General features: G+C 39.8%; 2 protein-coding genes across 2 annotated transcripts in view; one reads left to right on the top strand and one right to left on the bottom strand.

The window, feature by feature from the left end:
• The window catches only part of FAM171A1 (family with sequence similarity 171 member A1), a 124,561-nt gene extending 101,909 nt beyond the window's left edge, over positions 1 to 22,652 (top strand). Inside the window, exons 6-8 of the mRNA XM_045007683.1 lie at positions 16,452 to 16,568; positions 19,054 to 19,168; positions 19,808 to 22,652. Of these exons, the coding sequence (XP_044863618.1) occupies positions 16,452 to 16,568; positions 19,054 to 19,168; positions 19,808 to 21,512 (1,937 nt within the window). The 3' untranslated portion in view covers positions 21,513 to 22,652. The remainder of the gene's footprint in view (positions 1 to 16,451; positions 16,569 to 19,053; positions 19,169 to 19,807) is intronic.
• LOC123365058 (NADH dehydrogenase [ubiquinone] 1 alpha subcomplex subunit 2-like) lies at positions 428 to 834 on the bottom strand. Its single transcript, XM_045007684.1, has one exon. It carries the CDS (start codon positions 832 to 834, stop codon positions 529 to 531), a length of 306 nt encoding a protein of 101 aa, XP_044863619.1. The 3' UTR covers positions 428 to 528.
• Positions 22,653 to 23,020: the final 368 nt, after the last annotated feature.

Raw genomic sequence — 23,020 nt, 5'->3', positions numbered from 1 at the left:
GGTATTCACCCACAAAAGCTCATGCTCCAATACGTCTGTTAGTCAATAAGGTGCCACAGGACTCTTTGCTGCTTTTACAGATCCATATTAACATAGCTACCCCTCTGATATTAGACAGGCTTATGTACAGTGCTGGGGAGGAGCCAGTGGTCATGATACATGTAGGTACAAATGACATAGGAAAAAGATAGGAGAGAGACCAAATTTAGGCTGCTAAGTAAGAAATTAAAGTCCAGGGCCTCCATGTTAGCATTCTCTGAAAAGCTTCCCGTTCCCTGAACAGGGACAGAAAGACAGACAGAACTGTATGAGGCCATTGGATGATTGGAGCGCTAAAAGGAGAACTCAAGGAACACATGGCCATTGCAAAGAAGCTAAGTGAATTCTTTGCATCGCAGCTGATTTTTTTTTCACTTTGTGACATGCTTTTATATGCGATTAATAAGTTACAATTACAGATATACAGCTTCTCCAGTAAACCCATTCAGGCAAGGGCTTCAGCATATGCAGGTTCAGTTCTCTTTGTCTTCATGTTTTGCTGTGAACAACATTCTCCAGGGCCTTGGCCACTTGATCCACATTGAGATTATTCAGTGGCACGCAACTCTCTCTGCCAAACTCGTATCGAGCCCAGAGCTTAGGCTGCACACCAGAGCACTCTCGAATCAGGATGGGGAAGTCCGGTTTTGCCTTCTTCAGAGTCACGTAGTGCTGTTCAGTGAAGTCTCTGGTGCCCTGGCTGCCCAGCGAGCGCTGACATAGGTGGATCCAAAGCTCCCTGAGGCTCCGGCCCAGGCCGCTCCCGATACTCTGCACAGCCACAGCCGCCGCCATCTTCCCAGCTGATGTGAGAGAGGTCACCACACCTGAGAAATTCTTTTTAGGTGACAAATCTGAGGAACTGTCCAGATTGAGGTGTCCATAGAGGAGGTTTTGAACAAATTTATAAATTAAACTGTAATAAGTCAGCACGGCCCGATGATATCCACCCAAGAGTTTTGAAGGAACTCAAACATGAAATTGCAGAACTACAAACTGTGGTATGTAACTTATTGCTTGAATCAGCCTCTTTACCAGATGACTGGAGGGTAGCTAATGTAATACTGATATTTTTTAAAATGCTCCCAAGGTGATCTTGGCAATTAAAAGCCGGTAAGCTTAACTCCAGTACCAGGCAAATTGGTTGAAACTGTAATAAAGAACAGAATTATCAGACACACCTGAACACCAATATGTTGAAGAGTCAACACAGCTTTGGTAAAGGGAAATCATGCCTCACTAATTTATTAGAATTCTTTGAGGGTGTCAACAAGCATGTGGACAAAGATGATGCAGTTGATCTAGTGTATTTGGACTTTCTGATAGCTCAGTAACTGGTTAAAAAGTAGGAAACAAAGGGTAGGAATAAATTTTTGGTTTCATAATGAAGCGAGGTAAATAGCGAGATCCCCCAAGGATCTGTACTGGGACCTGTGCTGTTATCATAAATGTTCTGGAAAAGAGGGTGAACAGTGGCAAAACTTGAAGATGACACAAAATTACTCAAGATAATTAAGTCCAAAGCTGACTGAGAAGAATTGCAAAGGGATCTCATTAAATAGGAGGACTGGGCAGCCAAGTGGAAGACGAAATTCAGTGAAAGTGATGCACTATACGTACAAAATGATGGGGTGTAAATTAGCTGTTACCACTCAAAGAGATCTTGGAGTCATTGTGGATAGTTCTCTGAAAATATATGCTCAATGTGCAATGGAACCATTAGGAAAGTGATAGATAATAAAACAGAAAATATCATAGTGTCACTGTATAAATCCATGGTACTGCATGGAGTTCTGATTGCTCCATTACAAAAGATAGAATAGAATAGGAAAAGGTACAGAGAAGGGCAACTACAATGATTAGGGATATGGAACAACTTCCAGATGAGAGATTAAAAAGACTGGGACTGTTCATCTTAGAAAAGAGACGACTGGGGCGGGGAGGAGACTATGATAGAGGTCTATGAAATCCTGAATGGTGTGGAGAAAGTGAATAAGGAAGTGTTATTTACTCTTTCACCTAACACAAGATCTAGGGGTCACCCAATGACATTAATAGACAGCAGGTTTCAAACAAACAAAAGGAAGTACTTCTTCACAGAATGTACAGTTAACCTATGGAACTCATTGCCAGATGATGTTGAGAAGGCCAAAAGTATAACTGGGTTCGTGGAGAATAGCTCTATCAATGGCTATTAGCCAGGATGGTCAGGGACGCAACCCCATGCTCTGGGTGTCCCTAAAGCTAGAACTGGATGACGGAATGGATCCCTTAATATTGCCCTGTTCCATTCATTCGCTGTGAAGCATCTAGCATTGTCCACTCTCAGACAACAGGATACTGGGTTAGGTCTGACCCAATATGGCCATTTTTATGTTCTTACCATTTGACTGGTTTCTGCTTCACTTTAACATGCTTGGTTTTTATTTGTTTGAGGAAATCCTTGGGGTCAATCAGTTTACATTTCAAGTACTAAGTAAGGGGTGAGCAAACTTTTTGGCCTGAGGGCCACATTGGGGAATAGAAATTGTATGGCGGGCCATGAATGCTCATAAAACTGGGGTTGGGGTGCAGGAGGGGGTGAGGGCTCTGGGATGGGGCTGGGGACGAGGATTTTGGGATGTAGGAGGGTGCTCTGGGCTGGGACCAAGAGGTTCCGGGGGGGGGGGGGGATCAGGACCGAGGCAGGAGGGCGGGAAGGGCTGGGGGTGCAGGCTCCAGGGTGGGGCTTGGGATGAGAGGTTTAGGGTGCAGGAGGGGGATCAGGGCTGGGCGTGGAGGTTGGGGTGTGAGGAGAGGCTCAGGGGTGCAGGCTCTGAGCAGCACTTACCTCAAGCTACTCCTGGAAGCAGTGGCATGTCCCTTCTGCAGCTCCTACACGTCGAGTGGCCTCCGACCCTGCTAGAGCTCCGGAGTGGGGCTATGCTGCTTCCAGGAGCCATGTAGTGCAGCCCCCAACCCTGCGCCCCAGAGCAGGGCCATGCTGTGGCTTCTAGAAACCATGTGGTGTGGCCCATGCCCGGGCTGGAGCGGGTTCAAGTCATGTGGTGCAGCTCCGGAGCGGGGCCAACCCGCATGGTGAGGCCCTCGGCCCAACTGGAGCGCCAGAGCAGGGCAAGCCCCAGACTCCACTCCCCAGCGGGAGCTCGCGGGCCGGCTTAAAACAGCTCATGGGCCGTAGTTTGCCCACCCCTGTACTAATTCCTAATCTCTGTGTGATGTGAAAGTGCTTGCAAATGTGTGTTTGGTGTCTAATTTTTCAAAGTATATGGCAATGGATAACTAGATATCCAAGAGTGCATAATGTAGAGATCAGGATTGATCCCTCAGTGAAGCTTTTGGTACATCCGATTAACACCTTAACCCCAAAGAGTCACATGTGGCTTGTCCTGGAAGTAATGGCAAAGGATTCAGGGGTGAGGAGGTTAAAACTTTTTTTCCTTTTTTCCCTTAGTAAAATATTTATTTTCTCTTTCATGCTCTAATGTTTAAATGAAACTGAGTGTAGCTCAGTGTCCTGTTTCAGTGTATTTCCTTTTCCCTGAACACTTAACATACGTCTTGGACATAACCTTGTTGTCTTTAACTTACCAGCTTCTGTGCAGAGAACAGAACGCATTCCCTGATTAATGAAAACTCAACTATGCATTAATGTAAAGGATAGCAATGTGGAAGGAAGAAAAATATCTTGGGGATCTCTTTTTACAAAGAAAGATGTTTTATACACTGGTACAGTACAGTACTTAGTGCTTTGACCACATATGATCCTGCTAGGTGCCTATCTGCATCTTCATATGGCAAAACATCTTTTGATTTCAGTGGGGTCAGGGTTTCATCCCATGTGTCTTGATTCCTCACCTGTAAAATGAGGATAATACTTCCTACCCTCAAATGGGTCTTGTGTTAATAAATACATGAATGCACAGATACTGGTGTTGTGAGTGCCACAGAAAAGCTCATTAAATATAAATTTGAAGTAGGCTTTTATTTGTTTTTACTAGGTAAAGTAATTCTCACATGCTGAGGAGGATTCTAGAGCACTGAAGAATTAAAACAGCTTATTGTAGATTCCAGCTGTCTGTTATACCGCAGTTATTCTAAAGCAATTGACTGGTGAAAGCCTCTGATTAAACGTCTTATGGAGAGTCTAGGAGATTCATCTGGGCTGAGAGGAGACTTGCTGCATTCACATGTTCTGTGACAGATATAGGCAAATGACACTGTCCACACAAGGTCTTATGTATTTGGCAGGTTTATTTACTGTAATACTGACCAATGAAAAGTTATGTTAGAGAGAGCTGTGGTGGATGCAGTGAGAGGAGAGAGTCTGTCTGCTGGGCCAGGCTGTCTGTGCACACTTGCAAGCTTTTGGTGTGATAAGTGACTGGGAGAGGAACAACTGGGAGGCATCTGGTGAGGCATAGGTCCTGGGGGAATATTTTAGAAAATATCTCAAGCATTAAGATAGGGATCTAGAATTTTTTATGTTAAAGTGAATTATTTGTAATCTTTGGTGAGATGACTAATGTACAGTTTTCTAGAAAGACTGTTGATTTTATATGAGTGGTCTCGAAGGGTATGTCTATATAGCAAAGAAAAGCATGCGGCTGGCCCGTAACACCTGACTTGGGCTTGTGAGACTCTGGCTGTAGGGCTGTTTCATTGCTGTGTAGACTTCCAGGTTCTGCCTGAGCTCTGGGATCCTCCCATCTCACAGGTCCTAGAACCCGGGCTCCAGCCCGAGTCCGGAAGTCTGCACAGCAATGAAACAGCCCTGCGGGGCCAGCCACTGGTGTCTAGTTGCTATGTCGATGGTACCCTAAGTCAAGTATAATTGGACTGCAAGAGATAATTACTGCACACACCGTGGTTTACTTGCTATGGGATTTCACACACTTTGGTCCTTCACTGAATACCAAAACCTTTCTGTATGTGATTGTAATATAGTCCACTTATTGTGGTAACTATTTGTATTATAGTAGCACCCAAAGACTCCAGCCAGGATCAGAGCACCATTTTGCTGGGCACTGCATGCACACACAGGAAGAAGACCCGTTCCCTGCCCCAAATAGCTTATAATCAAAGTCAGTCTGTATAACCAGATTCAAAATTCTGGCTATTATATTGCCAGAAACTATCAGGTTAGCTGAACATATGGAAATTCTCTTGCAAATTGTGAAGAGGAAATCGGCCTCTACAAAGTTCCCAGATTACACTGTGTATTACTTCTGTAGTTTACAAGCTCTTTGACAACTTGATTTTGACTTTCTTTTTAATCTCAAAACTGTCAAGGTTAAATTCCTCTTTTTAAAGATTAAATCCACTAAGGAATACAGTTTAACTGCTTTCAAAGAATTCTGTTCTTTCTGAGTGTTGCCATAGAAATGGCAGTTACCAAAAACAGCTTTTTAATCGTATGTGAAGCCTGCATAATATAATAGATGCAAATATAATTGCAGAGTAGTAGACAGATCTCAGCTTCAGTGAGGGAAGCGGGGGGAAGCTCTTTGCTGATGCTTCACATGTTTAGCTCTCTGAGGGAGGTTTTGGCTAGCATGATCCCTTTGGAGGAGTGTAATTAAGAACATGGGTCACAGGCAGTTGTGGTTGTGTTTTATTAATACGCAATGTGTGTTTTATTGTACTTTCTAAAGTACAGAGTAGAGCTTTCAAAACTAGAAGTGATATGAAAGGGTTTTCTCCCCCTCCTTCTCTCACTGATGTACCATATATATTGCTTGGACAATAGTGACAGGGATTTTGTGGCATAGCAAATGAGTCAGAAGCCTGAATGTTATGATGATGTATAGCGAAGGAGGGATGAGAAAGAAGATAGACAAGGAACAAAGTTGATGCTAAAATATATTAATATGCCCAAACAACATGTTGTTAAACTTGGTGAACACAACATATCTAATGCAAAACTGCAAAAGCAAGGAAATAAATGTCAAGACCAGGAACGTCATATACGCTGTATTCCTCCATACAGCAATACTGATTTCACTAATGCACAACCGCTATACAGTGCAGCCAGTACACAGCAATATTAGCTCTGCCCCTCTCGGGATGCCAGACTTCCCGTTTCCCAACACAAATGTGTGTAGCAGAGAGGGGAGGTAGTCATTGGATTTGAGACTGAGAGAGCAGGGTGGAGCTGGGGGGCGAGGAGGGTTGTGTTGCCTGGGACTGTTGTGGGGAGGTGTTGGAAGCTGTAAGTGTGGGAAGGGAGTGGATCTGAGTATTGGAGCTGCCTGAGGGTAGAAGCTGAGGAAGTGTCAGTGGTAAAGCTGGAAGGATCTCAGAGTATCAGGACAGTCTTCCTGTGTCACGTAGGGTAACTGTTAATTAATAATTCTAAGTGAAATGTGGAAGTCACCCTAGCCAATAGTATTACAAACTCTAGGCCTGATCCTGAAACCACTGCTCACCTACAACTCACACTGACATCAAAGAGAGTTTGAGGTGCTAATCATCTCTTAATGTGTTTCTGCCTCAGTTTCCAAATCTGTAAAACAAAGATAATGCTTACCTACCTCAAAGGTGTGGTGTGAGGCTGAATGGATTAAAGGATGTAAAGTGCCTTGAGGTCTTTGGATTGGACGAGTTAGAGTTGCAGGGTTTTGTTTATTTACTTAATATTAGTTATATAATATTAATTGTATTATTTATTGAAATTAGTCATGTGATAAAGGAAATGTTAAAGTGAATATGTTTCATATAAACCCGGAATCAGAAATTGAGATGGGGAAGGCAGAGCCAAGCTTTCCCATTGAAATAGAATTATTGATTTTTGTGTAATAGAGATTTCCTTTAATAAGCCTTTTCTCTTCTGGGTTTGCGGGGGGGGGGAGAAACGATGGAAATAACTTTTGTATACAGTCTGCCCCTCCCCTACCTCAGCTGCTATTAAAATTACTAGTAAAGAAAAATGGTATGTGCTTTTGTTAAATATTAGGTAATTTTATTCGGCTTCTCTCTTTTATTATTAAGACAAAGGTAACAAAGGAAAACCACAGTGCTCTGTTCAAACTTCAGTCATGCATTGAACAATAACATTTTGTGATGCTGGTTTTTTGGCAGAAATATATTTGATTCCATGTAATAAAATGTGTATTTTTCTGATAATCAGTGGTCTGAAACACACCAAATTGGTTTCTTTTTGCCAAATAATGATGAGGTTACTAAAACAGTGGCAGGATTTAACTACACTATTCCCAAATGCCATACAACAAATGCTGTCAGAGTGGAAGAATAATGAAGATATGATCTCAGAGCATGGACATTCAATTATTGGTGTTGCCTAGTAACTTCAAAAACAATATTGTAATATTAACTTATTCCTAAGAATTGTTAAACTCCTGTGTATTTGTGGCAAGAAAAAATAGCATTTCTGTATTATAACAGTGGCACTTCTGATGTTATATTGATTGTCAAGTAGGAATTTTCCAAGTTGTATTTTCATGGCTTATGGATTTTCCAGAAAAAAAAAAAAAAAAAAACCCCACCTTTGTTAGACTAAAATTTCTTATGCTGGTTGCAACCTAGTAATTTTTTGCTGCCAGTTTTAAGAAAAGCCTGTAATTTTTCACTTATCAGAATAAAAAGTGTCCATTTACACACTTGAAGAAAATTGGGGCTTCTTTATTCAGAAGAAGAATGTAAAGGTTAATTTCATAAGCGTGCCGTAGACTTAATTCTCAGTGAGGGCAAGTGCCTTTTGACATGTCTAAAGAAATTAGTTTTAGAAATAACCATGTTAGCAATATTTGAATATCACGTACAGTACACATATGGTTTAATAGCTTAATGTCCTATCCCATTCTCTCTAACACATGTATTTGTTTTGAACCCTACATTTATAGACAGTGCCATCCTGTGTGAAATCACAGCCACTGAAGAAGAAATCATTAGCTGAATAAAAACTAATTCTTATTAAGAAATGTGTATTTATTACAACTAGGCTATTGTGTGGTAATAGTAAAAAATAATCCCCATTTCATTTCCAAGACTGTCAAGTGAGGATAATATTTATGCATAAAAAGTAAATCAGGATAGTTGGCTTAATTTGATTTCTGGTTAATAAGATCGTCCATTTTATTTGTTCATACCACAGGAAACAAATCATTTGCATTGTAAGCACAACTTTCATCCTCTTACTTAGATTGCCTTCAGCAGATCTGGTTGGATAATTCCATCACTGGTCATTTATTAAAAACATTCTAATTAATTATTAGGGAGTGCTTCCTGCAGAAAGGTCATGTAGAAAAGTAATTGAGGAGAAAAAATGGGTTTCTCTGAGGAGGAAAAAAAAACACTTAAACGTCAGATTGAGGATGGAAAAAGAGGAAGATCCAAGACAAAAATGTAACTAGCTACATTAAAACTAAATGTTTGTGTAGTTTGGACATTCTTTTTTTTATATTAAAGATTGCTACTTCGCTGCATACAAGCTATAGTAAAAGCCTTGTGAAATTCTTTTTATTTTTTATTATTTTTCATTTTATTTTGGGGGAATTTTGTGGTGTTTTGTTTGTCATTGAAAATTTTGTTTCATTTTTAAATTACATTTAGATTAATAAAATATAGCTCAATGACATATATAAATAAGAACAGTGTATACATTCCAGTCTGTCTATACACATCATTTTATTAAGAATAATTCGATGGTATTGAAAGGTTTTAGGAATTAAAAGCAAGCACAGAACAGTAGCTCTTAAATATCCCCCCCCCCTTCAACTGAACCCAACCACCCAATAGTCCCCCACCCCCAGGGATGGGAAGCCCTGGGGAGTGTCAGGATGTGCTCTTGGGGGGAATAGGGTTTCATGATGATGAAAGGGTGACCAGGCTAAATCTGAGCAGCGCTTATATCCCAGGCACTAGATTGCAATGCCTGTCATTGGGAGCCAGGCCCATACCATGGGGTCAGGAGCTGCTGCTTCGGGGGTGAGGTTTTTGTTTTGTAATTTTTTTTAACATTTTTTTTTGTTTCTTTTATGTTATTTTGCCTTTGCAAAATATGTAGGGCTCTAGTGATAGTGTACTCCTCTGACAATCACATAGCTGGTTGCTTTGATAAGTGATAGGAAGGAAACTTAATCAACAAAAGTGAGAAGTAGGGGTGTATCCTAGGACACAATGAAATGGTCAGATGAGAATGCTTAATACAATATAACCAGAATTAAAAATTCTCCATTATGGCTGAGCTCAGCTCTCAAATGTTGTCGTGCAACTTCCATTGAAGTCAGAATGCATACAGCTAAGAATGGAATTTATCTCCTCTGTTCTTGACTCATACTAAGAGTTGCATGCATTACTCCTGGGGGAATTTTGCGCCACTGCCCATTGCAGAATTAGTGCAGAATTGATGTTCTGCACAGAATTTCTTTTTTCCTGCAGAATTGGTGCTGCTGGCTGCTATTAGGGTCTGCTGGACCCAGCAGAGCCCCATTGTCCAGCTCGCAATTAGAGGACACTGCCAGGGGAAAGGGGGAATTGGCGGGTTCTGGGCAGCTGCAGTTCCCAACACATCCTGAAGGAAGGACGCGGTATGCAGGAAACTCCATAAAGCTCGGGACCCTGCATCAAGCTGTTTCCCTCTCTGGATCCCTTGGTTGTGAGGGGTAGGGGATGTGAGTGTCAGGGCCGGTTGGGTACTCCATGGCCGGGCTTTTGTGGGGAGAGGGTGTGGGTGTCTGAGACCAGAGGGGCAAAGGTTTCCCTCAAGATGTGCCCAGCTGGCACATGTGACACACCCAGACTCAGGTGACCAACAAAAGCATAATGGAAAAACAGGAACTGGGTTGTCATAGGGGTTTCTTTAGCTCTCTACTCTTGCAGGGAATCTTTTGTTGTCAGACATACTTTCTGACAGGTATTTTGAAATAAGTTACCAAAATAATTGAAACTGATGTGATTATACTATGTTGTCTTGACAAATAAAATAAGTAGAATTTTAAAATATTGTATGTGGAATTTTTAATTTTTTGGCACATGAGTAATGTATACACCTGTGAACAGAAGGCCTTTTGCCTGTATGGCCACGATCTGCATTACTGAAGCCATTGACTTCAATGGGAGCATGATCTAGCCCTGTGTAATTGTGAGCCTGTGTGCATGCATGTGTGTGCACACACAGACTCTGGCAGGGCTTAGATTGGCTTGTGTTTCACTCTGAATGCATCTAAAATTATTGGGTTTTGGGTTTTTTTTGAAAAACCATAAATAATACATGTACACCTGCCCTGTAAAAGCAGAACCAGCCCTAGGGTCCAGGACCTGCCAACACTTTATGTGAATAGTGCCTTCGAAGTCATACTTGAAGGCTAGCCATGCAAGTAGGTAGTTGCAGTATCAAGCCCACAGTTTGTCTGGGATAAGTGAGCACGTTCCCCAGAATCCAAGTAATGCAATGTGGTATTATGTTTTCTACCTAGCAGAACTTTATTTCTGCTACTGTATTCTGTATTGTTTGGCAGTCACTTGATACTCAATTTGTGCTTTTTTCCCCATATGTAGTTTATATTTAAATATTTTATCAAAATATTTAGGTTTACCTTTAAAAGAAATTCTTTTTTGTATTTACTGCCTAATACAGTTTTCTCTTTATTCCGAGCATGAGTGGGTACCATTGACAACTGTGAAATCTTGGTGAGGGAAGAGTTATAAGAAAACTAAACATTCTCCCAACTGCTCATTTGAGCCAACATGGTTTAATCCTGGATCAGCATGTTGGCTCTATGGAACAGTAATGGGGAGAAATGACAAAGAAAAACTCCATTGAATAGTAATGGGAAAAGACAAAGAATTGTCTCTCTATATAGAAGTTTTCCATGAAACACCAGCTGGTCTTTATAGATTTAATGGCAATGGTAAATTGTCCCAAACCATACGAGACTCACATACTATATAAAACGTACTGTTTCTGCTTAATAGATGCACATGGGCACTGTGATATATTCTTTTGAGCTGTAGAACCAGTGTCTTAAAAATTGTCAACTTTTTATCCAACAAATTCTCATCTATCTGAGCATATCTACAGTTTACTTAGCAGTGTGGATGATTTGTGATTGTCTTCTTTGTTCTGTTGTTTTTTGAAGGGAGGGAGAAAGTTGGGTGCAATGGCCTAGCTTTTCATAACCCTCACTCAGCCAGAGCCCTGCCTCCATTGCACTCCAACTCCCTGCTCACAGGCCAGAGTATCTAGCTGGGCACCCTGAAAGAGAGGAAGCTGCTCTATGAAAAGGGATGAAGTAAGTTATTCCACATCCCATCCTCATGCAAGGAAGAGGGAGCATGGGGCAGGGACGGGGACTAATTCTCTCTGCTGTTCCTGGTCCAGCACAGTTATGACCAATGCTTATCCAGGGCAGCATGAAAAGTTGAAATCTAGACTAGAGATATTTTTTTCTTTGGGTAATTATTACAGCTGTCAATTAATCCCAGTTAACTCAAGTGATTAACACAAAACAAATTAACTAGATTTTAAAAGTCACAATTACTTGCAGTTTTAATTGCACTGTTAAACAATAATAGAATACCAATTTAAATTTATTATAAATATTTTGGATGTTTTTTACATCAAATATTGATTTCAATTACAATACAGAATATAAAGTGTACAGTGCTCACTTTATTTTTATTACAAATATTTGCACTGTATAAAAGATAAAAGAAATAGTATTGTAAGTTGCATTTTCACAATAAAGAGATTGCACTACAGATGTAGAATTTTTTTTCCCATAACTGCACTCAAAACCAAAACAATATAAAACTTTAGAGTCTGCAAGTCCATTCAGTCCTACTTCTTATTCAGCCAATCACTAAGACAAACAAGTTTGTTTATATTTATGGGAAATAATACTGCCCACTTCTTATATGCAATGTCATCTGAAAGCGAAAACAGGTGTTCGCATGCCAGTGACGTAGCCAGTGTTGCAAGGTATTTACATGCCAGATATGCTAAACATTGCTATGCCCCCTTCCTGCTTTGGCTTATAGATTGTACTATCTCTTTTTAATCTTTTTTACGTGCAAATATTTGTAATAAAATAATATAAAGTGAGCACTGTACTAATAGTGCAAATTTTATAATGCAGTTATATACATTGATAGTGCACCCCTGCCTGGAATACTGTGTACATTTGTGGCTACCTTATTGCAAGAAAAAAATACAGCACTTTGACTGGGACCAGAAGAACTGGCATAATCTGCTGCTGCTGCTGCTATGGAAGATGGAGTACCTCACTCTTTGGCCGCCACCTGGGGGAGAGACTCAAATGTATCAAATACCTATTGGTGAGAAATGACAGATATAAAAGACGAGAGGGGCCTTTAGTACAGTCTTGGTGCAGGGAGGGGTATGCAGTGGGCTTCCCATCAGGTTGTCACCTAGAGCCCTGGGGGAACCATCCTTGGCATTGGCGTGAGGCAATGTATTTAGTTTTCTGAGGATAGAGTGATCTCCATTAAAAACTCAGCATTTTCCAGTTGTCACCACATAGTGGTATTTGAGGTACCAAAGCTTTCTCTGTATTTAAAATAGGAAATAAGTGTGACCCATGGTGGTGTCCAGTGGTGACCCATGTAGTAGGTACCAAGTACGTTTCTAGAGCTCTGGCCCTCTCTTAAGAGAGAGGGAACGCCAGCTTCTCCAGCTGGCGTTTTGTGTTACACTGACCAGTTAGTGTTCTGGAAGATAGCCAGCAGTTAGCAAAAACTGGTGGGCGAGCTAAATGAGTGGAGGACAGGCAAGAAGGCTGCCTAGCCTTATGCTTTGTACGCCCTTTTGTTTGCTTTTTCTACAAGTACAGAGCTTCCTTTTGTTGGAAAAATGTGAGCAATCTTGTTCTGCTGGAATGAAAAGTGAGCTTTGCTCACAGTGCTAAGAGTGTAGTCTCTGTTAGCTTCTTGATCACTGTGCTGTGCAGGCACATAATTAGCAGAAGAGCTTTTAAAGAGGCACTACAAGGATTCTGTTTGTTCCAGAGCAGTGTGAGGAAGGCAAGCTGGACACATGTTCCCCCTAGTGAATAGCTGCAATAATGACTCCTGCCATAAACTTGGATTTGGCTGCAGATATAAAATTCCTCATTCTCTAGAGTTATCCAGTTATTGATGTGATGGGGGATTCATGGATAAACTTGAAGATCCTGATTCTCAGAAGTGCTGAGCACTCACTGTCCCACTGAAGTCAATAAGAACTGCACCTAGGTTTTTGACTCCCCTTAAACTTGCCTTGTTGCAGAGACTGAAATAAGTGGCATTTTAAGGAATTTCTTGAGCAGTCAGACCTAGCGATTTTTTAATCACAAAACTTGCATCACACTTTTGCCTGTGTGAAATATATTTTAAAATAGACTTACACCAGAAAGGAGGAGGATACTTTCTGCCCTAGTTTGTGTCTCAAGTCCTAGGACAGGAGCCTGCTCCTCTCTTCTTCTGTAGTCTTAGATATTAGTCCTGAAAGCCTCCCTGCCTTACCCTTTAACTTGATCCAAAGTAATGGTAAATTAATCTATTTCTGTTAATGTCCAAATGTCTCCCACTTCTATCGTGTAACCTATAAAGTATCAAAGATGTCAGCTTTGCTACTAAGGTAGGAATGTGCCTGTATCCTTGGGGGTATTGAGACTGTAAAAGAAGCTTGGCTTGATGAATAAGTCTCCTCATCACCCCTACCACACAGACACTCTCTCTCTCTGCTGTTTGGTTCCTGTTTTTCTACCTGCCTTTTTAGACCCCTGCACACTCTCCAAATGCTCTTTTATGCTGCTGTGCTTTTTAATAATATTTATTCATTCTGCATTTAGCATCATGTCTTTGAAACAGGATTCATTCCAAGCCAAGATGGTTTTATTATCAAGGCTGATCCTGCTGAGGATAGTAGAAAATTGTGGTTTCAGCTGTGGACAATGTTCTTGCTGATTGTCGTTTCAGTCGCAGACAGCAGTCACTGTACCAAAAGTTGATGGAATAAGGACATTCCCTATGAGATTGTTGGCTATGTTCTCAGCTTCTCATTCAAGGCTATTGGAGGGACAAATGTCTGCTACTAGAAAATTACCTGGTGGAAGATCAAGAGGAAAAGTGGCTGCTTGGGAGTTCCTGATTCATTTTATTCCTTGGGCCTACTAGAAACTTCTTTTGTGACCTTAGCCAAGTCATTTCACTGTCATTGCCTCTGATAATACTTCCCTACTTTGTAGGGTTGTTCTGTAGACAAATTCATTACAGTAGATGAAGTGCTCAAATTACAATGTTGATGCTGATGTTGTGTGAAATGACACATTATACCTACTGGATACCTCCCTTACAATACAGAAAATACTTTCCTCTCCACTCCCCCACTGTGCACCAATATTGAATGTGATTACTGGCTACACGTTCAACCAGGTTTCAAATGCCAAGTCGGTATATGTTGATGGTTTTCACCACTATGTAGCAGTCTGTCAAATAGTATGTGTCTTGCAAAAAACTTTTACTATATCAACACAAACGCTATGCTGAGACCAAAAAATATGCTTTACAAGGATTTGATTATGTAGAAGAAAAAACAAATAAATATTCAAATATGTTCTTTAAAAGAAGCCATTCATCACACACTTCCATGATTTGCTCATGTGGATAATTTAAGAACTACAGTGGAAATCATCAAAACTTTAAGGTTAATTTTGTGGTATTACATATAACTAATAAAATCTCTTAAATGTGTTTTACAATCATTTTAAATTTTTCACCTTTCCTCCACCACCACTTCCTCCTCTAATTCATTAGTGGCATCAGAAAAAGGGTTTAGTTTCAAGCCAGAGACACTGACGACCATTTGGAGGGAGGGCTAGTCAGAATACAACACTGTACTGAATATAGCTCTCTTGAAAACATGTTAGGTAATTGCAGCATTTCAGATTCCCCTTTGTAGCAGAAATGTATAACTAACCTTTGAGAATGGCAGGTGTTTATGCATTGAAGTACATGGGATACTATATATTCTAATTTGATATCTTTTTGAAGTGTATGAAGAACTCCAATTCTATTTAGGTTTTTTTTATTTGTTGTCTAGTTTGGCACCCATTGATGGTAGTAAAACAGAATGCTACATCAACATACATTTCAACATGTCTTTTGGAAGCCTTACTATTCAGAGAGGCATTCTAAAATGACCGCAAAACTCTCAAATGTTCTGTATGAATTGCAAAGATTTCTTTCTAAGGAATATTAGCTGCACCACAGGACTCAGCAATCTCCTCTACTTGCAATAGCCCTTCAGAAGCCTGAGAACATCCTGTTTCAATTTTTAAATTTTCAGTAGTCTGAAGCACAGTAATCCAGTGCGTCATTCAGGGAGAATGGAGTAGTCTACTAGCATTATTAAGATGCTTTGGCTCAGAATTTAAACCAATTTTTTTTATTAGGCCCCAGAGCTGAAACCTTAATGTGTAACAAAATGCAAATAAGTATCTAATTTTAAAGCTTTTTCATAAAACTGTGGTTTACAATGCACTGTATCTTTTGAAAATAGAAGCGCCATTTTTTTTAAAGTTAGTACTCTGCATACTTTAGGATGAAAGCCTGACCAACTTAATTTCCTTTGGATTATCATACCTGTTTAAAATATATATACACCATTTCCCTTGAAAGGCGTGTTTTAAAAATATTCTGCGTTGTTACCTAGTAAACACTAGTCACAAAACTACGTGCATTTTGACTGAGCCTCTGATGGTGCTGCTGAAACAAATTGCTAAACACCAAAAAGTTCCCTGTCTGTTGGAAACACAGGAGTTAAAGAATCAAAGTTTTCTAGATGAAAAAACAAAACCGTCTGTAGGGAAATAAAAAGGTTTATGCGTCTAAAAGGCCATTGCAAGTAAGGGAGATGGGGATGTGGAATGCTGAATACATGTGTGCATACAGTATATGTATATCCATGTTCCTTAGAAGGAAATCTTTGCAGCCAAAATAGAAGCTTGAAGAGATTTGCTGTAATTCCATAATGCCTCTTTGAACAGTGAGAATTCTGAAAGGGGCTTTATAAAATTTAAAACAATATATTTGAAGTCACTATGTAGTAGCTTCAGAAATAACCTCCTCCAGCAAAGGGAATCCGGGATGGCAACCACTAGTTCCCACATCCATTTTAGAAGCTTTAATAGCTTTACTTTATTTTAAACAGCTTCTTTTTAGTATAAAGCTTCTCAAATGACTTGTCATGGAAGGACTCAGCGATGATTGTCAAAGAGAGATGTGTTTAAAGACCTGCAACTTCCCCATATCTTTAGAGTGATGTGTGACTTATAGTGCTTAATGATAAGTTTTAAGGCAAAAGTTTTGTTAACATTTATTTTTTTTCACTAGCATATGCTGATCTCATATTAAAAAATAAGATGCCCCATTTTGTATCTTGTATTTTACAGGGACATGGTTGAAGAGTAGTTTAGGGCTTGTACAACAAGAAGGAAATCAGCTGACTTGGACATACATTGCCCCACAGTTGGGTTATTGGGTTGCAGCCATGTCTCCAACTAACCCAGGTAAGACTGAATTGAAATGTATTAGTATTTCCAGTAATGAGTATTAATGTATTCATATATAACACTTATATTTTCCAGGATGACTTCATCTGAGATGCCACATCTTGATCAATAATGGGTTATTACAAAAGAGAAATCTGAAAGTAAAGGGTTAAAATCTTTTGGGGAGAGGGGAGGAATCCCTATACTCAAAATCACTTACACATGAAACTTTATAAGGAAGTATTCCTTGCACTGGTGTCACTTGTGTCACCACTATCTGGTAAATTAATTGCTAGAAAGTGAGGGGAATAATGATATCAATGTACTTCTGAGTTCCAACAATTACTAAAACATCTGTTCTGAAGTTTTTTAAATGGATTCACCTGAAGCTAATACAATCACAATTTAGAGTCTTCTTAATTGTTCTTTTGAAAGCTTTTGAAGTTTTGTCCTGACACCTGCTATAATCTCATTGACTTCATTGAGCTTGCACCAGGTGTAATTTAGGGTGGAATTTGGCCCTAAATAAGCAACATACCTGATTCTGTACTGGTTGACTGCCCTTTGCAGACTGTCATTGGTTGGCATTCAGGAAGCTATTTAAATAACATAGAAATCAATGTAAACTAGCTGTGATGTGTACCTGTACTCCTGTTGAAACTATTCATGACGTGGCTTGAAGTTTTTTTTTTTTCCCCTGTGGCCAGCTCTCTTATTCCAGTTCCCCGGCTTCAAATGAACACAGGCTTCTTTGTTTAAACCAAACAAAAACCACCTCCTTGGAGAGTCTTCATTCATTAGGTTTTGATAAGTTCATAACAGAGGTAGTGTGATGAAAATGCCTTGTCCTGACTACACAAACAAACCATGTACCATGTACCATGTACGTAAACAAAGCAACCTACTGTGTAAGGATTAGTTTTCAAATCTGCCCAAATAGATTCCACTGAGCTTCCTCAGTATATGGAGAAAGATTCTTTCTGGCAGCTTTCTTTCCTTAAACAATTTATTTAAGTTTATGCTATAAAAAAATTCAATTGCTGAAAGATCCAGCTTGACCTAGGGCTGAGCCAAGGTTTAGTTACAGGTGTAGAAAAGGACAAACTGTGGTTTGAATTCAAAATAATCTTGTAAAATTAATTGTACCTTAAAAGGGGGAGAGGGGCAGATGTTTGTGTCACTTTCTTGTCTCTGACTTTAATGGTGTTTATACCAGTCGCAAATTTGGCCCCATATGTCTACAATATTTCACCTTATCAAGAGTTTTGATTGTCCTTGTAGTTTTTCCTTTAAGGTAGAGATTCTGCTTGTGCTCTGACTTTCTTTTCTTCTTAAGGCTAGGCCAGCGTTTTTCAGACTTTGTCACAGTGGAACCACTCTTTAATTGAGAGTCTCATGGGCCATCTCCTCTCCCATTCACATAATACCTTGTAGCAACTAAAGCAGTAGTTTACATGGAAGAGTAACATTAGGAAAGAATTAATGTATTTTTAGCTCTCTTTAATACAGTATGTTTTTTCCTTTTATTTATTTATTTTTAGAACAGGTTAATCACTCTTTCTATTTTTGTTCTTCATTTCATCTCCCCATCCCCTTTCTGTTTCACAACTGGGAAAGAGGAGACTCAGCACTGTGTTCCCAGCCAGGTCTCCAAGGACCACCAGCAATGGCTTTTGAAGCACGAGTGGTTCATAGACCATAGTTTAGAAACCTCTAGGTTAGATCCTTAACATTGTTCAAACAAACAGGCAAAATTCTGTTCAGTCACAGTACATACCCATGTAACCCTGTCACTGGGAGTTGCACCTTTCTGTCTGAAAACAAAATTTGGCTCTGTATTTCAAACTGTGTGAAGGATCTGATAAACTAATGGGATTACACATACATAACTGGGAGTGGAAATTGTATACGTGTCTCTTTCTCTGTGAGTAAAGAGTTTTTCAACAGTTCTTAAAATCTTTAGTTTTACTCTACTGCATTTAAGGGCCTGGCTTTCAGAGGTGCTTAAAACCCACAGTTCTTATTGACTCGAACTAGAGATATGAGCAACCAGTACCTCTAAAGATGAAGCCCTTAATGTGCCACATCTGTTATGTACTGCAAATTGATCAAAATAGGCAGCAGAGGGAAAGCAGTTCTGCGGCATGCACGCCACTGGACGAAGACACTGCAGGGGCTTCTGCACTTCAGCTGTGTGAGGTTGGGGCACTGTGGTATTGGATGGAGCCAGGAAGCAATGCTTAGCATGGCATGCTGTTCTTGCAGTCAGATGGATTTCCACAGAACAAACTGTTTGGCGTTGTTGCCAGCAGAACCATCAGTCACTCTCACCACATCTTTCTCAGATATGGCATGAGCAGGCACTGCAGGTGGGGAGCACCTAATGGCAGTTTTGCTCATTCAGCATCCTGACAGCATGGAAGAAAGTGTCATGACTGTCAGTTAATTTGCCTCTTTGTTTAAAGGTTGTCACAAGTCTAAACTCTGTTTTCTTGCCTTCTAGGTCCCATTGTAATGCAGGACATTACCACCTATCACACAATGTTCCTTTTGGCAATTCTAGGAGGGATGGCTCTCATACTTGTGGTTTTGCTGTGTCTTCTTTTGTATTATTGCAGGTAAAATTTACCATTTTGGTCATTCCGTTTGCATTTAGAATGTAAACATCCCTGCTTGCATGATACTGAAATTATGTACAATCTTCTATTGAAAAAAATTTACATTTAAAAAAACAAGAATTATGTACCTCACTGGACTTGAAAAGGAAAGAGACAGTGAGCTAAAGTCCTTCCTCATGTTGCTGGTTGCATATAGTGCAAGCTGTATTCCCCATGTTTGTTAGGAAAGGGGTTATGTGAAGCATGGCACTTTTATAACTTATACATTTTCTGTAGAAGACATTTTAGTACTGTGGATCAAAGAGAAGATGTGTATATCTTGAGCCATAACTCTACCTGTTTCAGTGCTGTATATGATCAGTTATCAACAATCCCTATTCTAAAATGAATTGTAAGCCTTTGTCAGTGAATATATGCTATTGGCTCTCATTAGGCTTTTCTGTTCCAGACACTAGCCCGGTTTAAAATTAAGTGTTTGGGGTGTTTCCCTAATGCTTATTTAATTCACACTGATTCCTTTTTAATTGAACTTTGCTACTGAGTCATTGCTTGAAAACCCCATTATTTCACACCTGCTGATCTTTTTTATGTATAACAGTCATAAACATATATAACTCTTTTTGTTATGGCATACAATAGGAGGAAGTGTTTGAAACCACGTCAGCACCATAAGAAACTGCAGCTTTCTACAGCATTGGATGGTTCTAAGAAGGATCAATCAACCTCCATGTCCCACATCAATTTAATATTTTCCCGACGGGAGTCAGAATTTCCTGGTGGGATGTCTATTGCCAGCAATGGGCACACTGAAAACTCAGGCGTTAAGGAGTTAATGAGTGCTGTCCACATGGTATCTTCTAGTGGAGAAGCAGATTTGCACACTCCTATGCTCAAACATTCGTACAGTACCTCACAGGAGTTTAGCTCCCGAGAGGAACTGCTTTCTCATAAGGAGAAAGACAAGAGCCGAATCTCCATGGAGAACCTGACTCCTAGTGGGACTTTAAGAAAAGACTACCATAAGTCAGTGGATACTTTTCCTTCAAAATTAAGAAATTCCATGGAAACATCAGAAGGATATGAGTCCCCTATCAAAGAAGATCACAGGAGAAGTTACAATGCTATGCTGTCTCAACCTTTATTTGAAAAGCAAGAAAGAGAGATTCAAGCATCCATAAACCATATTTCTTCAGGAAGTAAATACAATATTCAGGAACAAATGTACCCTTCCCCATCAGCCCCTGAAAAAGAACTGCTAGATTGCAGACCTACTGAATGTATGATGTCTCGTTCTGTTGATCATCTTGAACGACCTACATCTTTTCCTCGACCAGGTCAGTTGATCTGCTGCAATTCTGTTGACCAAGTTAATGACAGTGTTTACAGAAAAGTATTGCCTACATTGGTCATCCCAGGTCATTACATGAAGTTACCAGGAGAACATCCTTATGTTAGCCAACCGCTGGTTGTCCCAGCTGACCAGCAGATTGATATTGAAAGACTTCAGGCTGAGCTTTCTAACCCTCATGTGCAGCTTTTTCCGCATCCTCAGCAGCAGATGCAACCCCAACAGTTATCATCACAAGCAATATCTCAGCAACATTTGCAAGATGCAGGTGCAAGTGAATGGAGTCCACAAAATGCTTCTATGTCGGAGTCCATATCCATTCCTGCCTCACTTAATGATGCATCTCTGGCTCAAATGAATAGTGAAGTGCAGCTCCTTACAGAAAAAGCTCTGATGGAGCTAGGAGGTGGAAAGCCATTGCCTCATCCTCGGGCATGGTTTGTTTCTCTAGATGGACGTTCAAATGCTCATGTTAGACATTCATACATTGATCTCCAAAGAGCTGGAAGGAATGGAAGTAATGATGCCAGTTTGGATTCTGGTGTTGATATGAATGAACCAAAATCTGCCCGAAGGGGAAGAGGAGATCATTTGTCCCTGCAACAGACTCACCAGCCACTGCAGGCAAACCATCAAAGAGAGCAGAAAGTTTCAGATAGCACAGCTTATACACAGCTTGTGTATTTGGATGATATGGACCAAAGTGGCAGTGAATGTGGAACAGCAGTTTGCAGCCCTGAGGACAGTACCCTAAGAAGCCTATTGGATGGAGCTAGCAGGAGAAGTGGGGTCCAGTTGCCCAGCCTGCAGGAGGAAACAATAAAAAGAACTGCAGAAACCACACCTGACCCACTAACTAGTCCTGAACACGGAACATCCATCCATGATGAAGATGACGACGACGATGATGAAGATGAAGATGACCAAGGAGAAGATAAAAAGAGTCCTTGGCAAAAACGAGAGGAAAGACCACTGATGGCTTTTAATATAAAGTGAGCTATTGCAAATCCATCTTTCTGTGGAGTATGAAATTGCCAAATATTCTTTCTGTGGAAGTGCTTAATTGTTTGTGGAAGAGAAAAGGAAAATCTGTCGTGGGCAACATTGAAAGAACTTTAAATGCATTACTGTGTAAATGTTAGAGAAGAATTAAATCATTACTCTGAAAAGTGATTTAATGGATGCCTCCAGTGAGACAGCTGTAAGAAGAGTGTGATTGGTATTCCATTTACTTGATGTTAGTCATCAAGGCTGTTGAAAATATTGACATTGTTTTGGCAGGTTTATGACCTCAAATCTCCTTTGAATGGGAGCAGGTGAAACTTTGTTACATTTTCTTAAGTCAATTTTATCACGATAATGCTACTGAAAGGGTATCTTAAACACAAGAATTTGACACTTGGTGTCTAAAGTTATGCATTATCTCAAAGGAAGGCTATGCATTGCTGCTTTTTAATATTTTGCTTATACTATGCTTTTCTTATTTTTACAAGTTGGTTGTAAACATTTATGTCTTTATTATAATCTGTTCAGCAATTTGTTTTAATGTAAAACTGCAGGAAACTTGAGTAGCATCCCTTGGTATTGGAGCCTTTTTATGAAACAAAATTGAACTTTGTGTCAGCTGCAAGCCCTTCAGTTCTGGTCTCATTAACTCCAAGTGCCTTTTTTACAGTAACGATGAACAGTCCATTCTTTTTCTAGTTGCTTTTAATTGATCTATTTGGATTTTATAAATTTCTGAAATGATACCTTTTATTTTAAACTGCATGCCACCAAGTGTCCCATTTGTGCTGAACATTTCTCATTTCAATACAGTGTATTCTCTAGTTATCATGTGTACTATGGATTCTGTTTAGCTAAAGTAGACTAGAGGACGTTTTAAAGGCCCTGATGAAGCCAAGAAGATAGTTTCATTGACTGTATATGTGGTTACTTTCCTCTGGAATCCTATGAGTGAATCTAGCTCATATAACATGGACTATGGACCGAGCAAGTGGACTGAAATGTGCTTTAAATTTTTGGAAAAAAATTATGTACTATCCAAAAGTGCCAGAATTACTCTTCTGTGCTTTCTCTTTACAGAGCTGCTTGGTTATCCAAAAATTATAATTCAAAATAAACTTAAAAAATTAACTTTGTGGGGGTTTTTCTCTATCGGGAGTCTTCATGTTGTTGAGCAGGCAAAACTATTTTGGTTCGCTTTTTGTAGTACAATTCTATGGGATTAATTTAGTTTTTTTAAAATCGCTTATCTATTAATTTACCCCACATTTAGGCCCCCATTCAGGAAAGCATCAAATTTATTTGAGCATAAGCTTTCGTGGGCTACAGCCCACTTCATCAGGTGCATGCAGTGGAAAATACAGTAGGAAGATATATATATACGCACAGAGAACATGAAACAATGGGTGTTACCATACACACTCTAATGAGAGTGATCAGTTAAGGTGAGCTATGACCAGCAGGAGAGAAAAAAAATTTTTGTAGTGGTAATCAAAATG

The sequence above is a fragment of the Mauremys mutica genome, chromosome 2 (genome assembly GCF_020497125.1).
Source record: "Mauremys mutica isolate MM-2020 ecotype Southern chromosome 2, ASM2049712v1, whole genome shotgun sequence".
Classification (NCBI taxonomy): Eukaryota; Metazoa; Chordata; order Testudines; family Geoemydidae; genus Mauremys; species Mauremys mutica.
This window is presented reverse-complemented; position numbering and strand designations above follow the sequence as displayed.